This window comes from Cyanistes caeruleus, chromosome 1 (assembly GCF_971803275.1).
Source record: "Cyanistes caeruleus chromosome 1, bCyaCae1.hap1.1, whole genome shotgun sequence".
Taxonomy (NCBI): Eukaryota; Metazoa; Chordata; class Aves; order Passeriformes; family Paridae; genus Cyanistes; species Cyanistes caeruleus.
Genome location: NC_141701.1, coordinates 95,555,170 through 95,561,169, shown reverse-complemented (window position 1 = coordinate 95,561,169; position 6,000 = coordinate 95,555,170). Strand labels below are relative to the sequence as shown.

The window sequence follows — 6,000 nt, the reverse complement described above, 5'->3', positions numbered from 1 at the left end:
TTACAAAAAAAAAAAAAAAAAAAAAAAAAAACTGGGGGGAAGGCAGCTTGATTTCTACATGGAAAGTAAACTGCAGTGGTGGCCCTCCTGTACAGAAGTTTTTTCAGACTCTTTAACACCCTGTGGGCTGAATCTGACACTGATGATGGATCAGCATCAATGTGTAGCCACGACAGCCTCCTCACCTCTGTCCTCCCAGCCCAGGGGTCATTCCCCTTCATTAGCCCATGCCTGGGGCCAGTGAGGCCACTTCTCCCTCGCAGTCACTGGATACACAAAGTAATTTCAAGCAGAAAATATCGCTATAAAGTTGTCTTGCAGTCATAGGAAACACGGAATGGTTTGGGTTGGAAAGGACTTTAGAGATCATCCAGTTCCAAACCCCCTGCCATGGGCAGGGCCACCTTACACTAGACCAGGCTGCTGAGAGCCAGCCTGGCCTTGAACACTGCCAGGGATGGGGCATCCACAGCTTCTGTGGGAAACTCATGCACCACCCTCTGAGTATACAATTTCTACCGAGTATCTAATCTAAATATTTCCTCTTTCAGTTAAAAAACTATCCCCCCTTGTGCTGCCGCTATTTGCCTGGGTAAGAAGACACTCTCCCTCCTCTTGGCAAGCCCCCCTTAAGTGCTGTAAGGCTGCAACCAGTGCTCCAGAACTGATACCTAGAACTGTGTTAATAATTCAGGTACTCTATATTAATAGAAATAAACGAATTCAACCGAGTCTGTGCCCCCTTCTCCTCTCCTTAGTCGTCTTTTCAGACCGGGCCGTTTTCCATGAGCCGGGGGGGAGGGAAGGGAATGCTGAGGGGTGCCTGCGGCCCTGGCAGAACAGAACAGGCGCCCGCGGGCGGGCCCAGTACCGGCCCGAGGATGAGGAGGAGGATGATGAGGAGGATGATGAGGAGGATGATGAGGAGGATGATGAGGAGGATGATGAGGAGGATGAGGATGAAGATGAGGAGGAGTATGAGGAGGAAGCGGGCCCGGAACACTCAGCGCCCGCTGGAATGTCCGCGGCGGCCGGGCGGGGGCGTGGCCTGGCGGGGCGGCTCAGCCAATGGGGCGTGGCCTGGGGCGTGGCTCAGCCAATGGGAGCGGCGGACGGCGGCGCGGGGCCGACGGGAGGGGGCGCTGCCGGCGGCAGGTCCCGCCCGTCCCTCCGTCCGTCCGTCCGTCCGCGCGACGGGCGGGGGTCGCGGGGCGGGGTCGGCGCGGGTTCGAGACCCGGCCATGGCGGCGGCGGCGGCCGCTCGGTGGCCCTGGGCCCTGCTGTGCCTGGCCCCGCTGTTGTGTCCCGCGGCGGCCGGTGAGTAGCGACCGCGGGGGAAGGAGTGGGGGGAGGCGGCTCCGCGGGTCCCTCTCTACAACATGGCGCAGGGGCGGCGTCGCCCGCGGGGATGCGGCGCCGCGGGGCTCTCCTGTCCGGCCGCCGTCGGGGCGGGATGCGGGAGCCGGGGTGAGGGGGAACGCCGCCCCGCACCTGCCCCGCGCCCGGGGAGCGGCAGCGGCGCCGTCGCGGTGCCGGTCGGGGCTGGTGCCTGCGCCGGCTCCCCGGGGAGGGAGGGCGCCCGCCGCAGTCCCGGCGGCCAGGAGCGGAGCCGGGCAGAGGCACCGCCGTAGCTCTCATAGCGGCCGGATCTCCGGCTGCCTGCCCCAGCGCGTCCCGGGGCTCGGGGCCGGGATGGGTGCCTTCGGCTGTCACGCTGCCTGCGGAGGAATTGCCAGGACTGTGGCTTGAAATAGTCCAAATGGGTAAAAGCTGACACCTTTTTGGTCTGGGTTGCCATATGCAGTGTCAGAACAGGCTGTGTGCTCCAGGGCTCCTATTCCTTGTTTTCAGTAGAAGAGTGGTATCAAACAAGGTAATTTTAAAAAGTGAGGGCAAGACGTTTAATAACGAGAAGGATAGTGGTAAAATAGCTCCCTGCATTCAAGCTGTGATAGCAGATGTCTTGGTCATGTGTGCTGGCATTCCAGAATGCCAGTCATGTCCAGGTTTCCCAGAGGATGGATGCTCCATTCCTGGATGTGTCCGAACCAGGCTAGATGGGCTCTAAGCAGCCTGGTCTAGTGGAAGGTGTCCCTCCCTGCCCATGGCAGGGGGTTTGGAGCTAGATGATCTTTAAGGTCTCTTCCAACCCAAACGATTCGAGGAATCTATGTCTGTAACTTCCTGACAAGACCAAAAAAGAGTGGTGGAAAAAGAAGGCAGCTCGAAACATATATTGGGAAACACCGTTTAATACATAGATGGCATTGTTGTCACAGGAATGGAAACCACAAAACATTTAATACTTTTAAGCAGAAGACTGCAGTCACTAAGGTATTTATGGGCATTTCACTGTTGGTCTATAGTTCTGCTTTCTGTTGAGACTTAGTTTCAGGAGAGAGTCAGTAAAAATTAGTGGAATAAAATATGACATGCTCTGGCTCAGCTTTCCATTGATAAACCTACTAATATTGTAAGGAATCAATGCCCAAGTTCCTTCTTGATGGTTCAGTCAAAATCTGTTTAGTAAGGTGTTGTGAAAAAGACTTCTTTTGTTGTTGTACCAGTCTCATACATAGTTCAAATGCAGCTCAGCAGAAATCTGTAATGATAAAATGACCCTGTGTGTGGAAGTAAAAGCTTTGAAGGACAACTCTGTTTTCTAAAACACTGGTCCAAACACAGGAAAGTGATGAAAATGGATACTAAGGCACTGTTCAATTCATTTTGTATTTGCGAAACTTAACCACGAATGAGCAAAATATTTGAATGGTAGGAGGTACAAAGCACAGCAGAGTATAATGCTAAAAATGCTGCTTTAAGCTTCTGTGTTTTGTGACTTCTCGGTGCTTCAGGTTGTTTTCTTTTGTTCTTGTTTCTTTCTTTTTTCTTTGTCTTTTTTTTAACTCCTGATGTGTTCATATCTGTGTTTGCTCTATGACTTCCATCCAGTAAGACAAATCCAGTCTTAATCATCCACCACTAGTGAAACAATTTACAGTTTCTTTCCATGGTTTTTAGAATTCAATGTTCAATGAGCAGCTATGTGAAATGAGGCCCCTGCTCTGATTTCTTTCACCACCTGTTCCTTATTGATTCTTGCACTTTTCAGATTTTGTGAGATGATTCAATTTGCAAAGGCATATATTCTCTACAGAGATTTTTGGTGGGGTTTTTGTTTACTTTTTCATATTTATTCTTTTTTAAGTTTCCCCTGAGTTAATAAATTGCATTATCTCATGAATGAATTTGCCATGTGCCAAGTTAAGTAGCAGAAATGTGACTAGAGGCAGAAGGAGTGAGATCTCATTTTGGTGGCAGTGAGTGTTCAGGTGTGCCTGTGAGACTTCTTGTAAAGATCTTTGTTTTCAGAACAAAACTTTCTCTTGTTTTTTTTTTTACCTTTTGGGAAGGAAAATTTCCCACGATTATCTGTGGGCCAGAAAATTGTCCTGATGGAACATCAAGTGTGTACTTGTGTTCAGAAGTGATGGTTAAATGTTTCAAATCTTTTAAATATTTTTAATATAAATCTTTAAATATTTTCCCTCTCCCTGCTTTTCCATAGGCTTGTCTTGTTGTTACCACGCAAAGGACAATTTAATGTGCCGTGATGTCTGTGAACAGGTAAGCTTGTTTTAAATTTAACACCATCAGTGTTGAAATTGTGCCTTTAGACAATGATGTAGCCACATTAAGTTTGTAAGCTAATGATCCTCTGTCTGGAGGCTATGTGAGAATTGTGAGATGTAATTGTATGGAAATGAGAACTTATGAGTTTTAAAACCATAGTTCTCTTTCCTTTTGTAGTGGAAAATGGGTTCTGCTGAAGTTGAGGAGAAATAGAAACACCAACCCGAGGCCACAATTTGGTCAAGAAGTGATAAGCACATTGGGAAATGAGAGGTGAAGGTATTTTACAGAATTTATGAATCTTATGTGTTTCTAAAGTACAGGAGAGTTCAAACTGAAGAACAAGGTGCTGGTATTCTTTCTTCCTTCCAGCTCTTGTTTGTCCATTAACATCTCATTATGATAAATGGCTTTGTGAATGCAGCAAAAATCTGCTCACTTACTCTACTCATAAGGCTGTTTGTCCTGAATTCAAGCTTGGAAAGTATTTTTTCCATAACTGTGTTTAGATTTATACCTGTGTAATTTGTACAGCTTTGTGTGTGTGTTTAGTTACACTTATTTATCTAGTAAGAATTTTACATCAGTAAAACTTACACAGATGTAGACACGATTTTTATATTTGCATTCTTAGGTCATACCTGCCCTCTTTTCTTGTTTCATTGCTCACTCTGGAGCTGTTCAAGCAATAAACCTGGTTATGATAAAGTTTATATCTGATTGTACTAACAAAACTTTCACTTTAAATTGCACTTTTCCCTCCCTGATATTTCTAGACAATACAACCAAATCTTCTTTCAGCTTTCACACTGTTAGGCCAAACAAGGCCTTACAGTCTCTTTGCAATTCCTATAATAATTTTTGCAGCTCTTGCAACATAAGTTTATCTCTTTGAATATAGGTAAGCAAAACTATACATGGCATTATAAAAAAAAAAGTGTGACAGTCTTAAAAATTGTGTTTGAACTTGGATATAAGAGAAAGATAGCCATTCCTGTATATTAAAAAAAAAAAAAAAGTGAATTTCATAGCTGCATTGATACGGCATTTGGAATCATCTCTCCATTTCTTTCTTGTGTTTCATTGGTTTGAAGTTTCCAGCTTATCATGTGAATTCTTACTGGCTCTTCATAAAAGGCCTCCAGCTTTTTACTGTCAAATTCCATCCCAATTCTGCTATACTGGTTCTAATTATTACGTAATTTTCCGTGGGTTTTGCAAGATACTCTGATCTGGCCTCATCTGGATGATCTCTCTCCATTTGGATAACCAGCATTCCCAGAATCTTAGTGGTGAGAGGTCTAGAACAAGTCTGAAGCAGGACTGGTGCCCCTCAAAGTATTTTATAAGGAGCTAGCTTAGCTACCACACATCAGGCTGGTGGCATCATTTCTGTGTGATCCTTTGATATGATCCACCAGGCTGACTGAAGGAGCTGTCTGCTATTATTTTACTGATTTTCATCTTCTGTAACTTAACTACTTTGTGCAGCTGACAGGAGGGAGAGGTTTCTTGCCCTTGTTTTTGAATATGCACTTGCAGATTGGATTTGGGGCCTTAGAGCAGATGAGGAGGAATGAGGTTTGTTGAGGAGCCATCTTGGCCTAACCAACAGGTTATAAATACCAGGAGAAACACTCCCTTCTGCAGGGCATGGAGGCACTCATCTGGCTGAGGTAATTTTGGTTTTCAGGGACTCAGATCTAGGATGTTGGAGGAATCACAAGGGTTTTTTGATCCTCAGACCCATTGTCTGCTCATCTATATGGACACCAGTGATAGTGTTGTGGGAGGCCTTGCATGGGAGCCCAGGGACTAGGGTGAAAGGCACAGAACACCCAGTGATGTTGCCCTGGATCCTGCCAGTTAAGGAAAAAGACTTGATTAAGGGTAAGGAATTCTACTAACCAGTAAATTAGCTACTGTGAGACCTTTGAAAAACAAAATGTGGATTACAGACCTGTTTGTCAACTAACATGATTCAAACACCTAATTATTTTGCATTCTTAGTAAGTATTACTCCACTCTTAGCTTTAGTATCATCTCCTTTTCATTATTAATTTGATTAAGCCTATCAGATACTGTAGCAAGGAATAATTTGGCCTCTCTTTAATTGACTTTTTTTCCCTAAATTTATTTCTGAGAAGATCCACAGTGATAAGTTCCCTGGCAGCATTCATCTGTGTACCATTCCAGAGAACTCTATCCATACCCTCTTCCAAGGATAAGGACAGTCCATCCCTGCTCCTGGGAAAACACCTTAATGTTCTAAGAATCTGATTCAGATAAACGGAGAAGTCATGAACAAGCTTTGGTGCAAAAAAGATATGGTGTAGAGAGTGCAGAAGCAGGGAAATGTTTTTCAAG

General features: G+C 45.6%; 1 protein-coding gene across 1 annotated transcript in view; it reads left to right on the top strand.

Annotated features, from left to right (window-relative positions):
- The first annotated feature begins 1,134 nt into the window (after positions 1-1,134).
- RECK (reversion inducing cysteine rich protein with kazal motifs) overlaps positions 1,135-6,000 on the top strand; it is a 46,260-nt gene continuing 41,394 nt past the window's right edge. The window contains exons 1-2 of the mRNA XM_086843366.1: positions 1,135-1,317; positions 3,569-3,627. Of these exons, the coding sequence (XP_086699492.1) occupies positions 1,242-1,317; positions 3,569-3,627 (135 nt within the window). The 5' untranslated portion in view covers positions 1,135-1,241. The remainder of the gene's footprint in view (positions 1,318-3,568; positions 3,628-6,000) is intronic.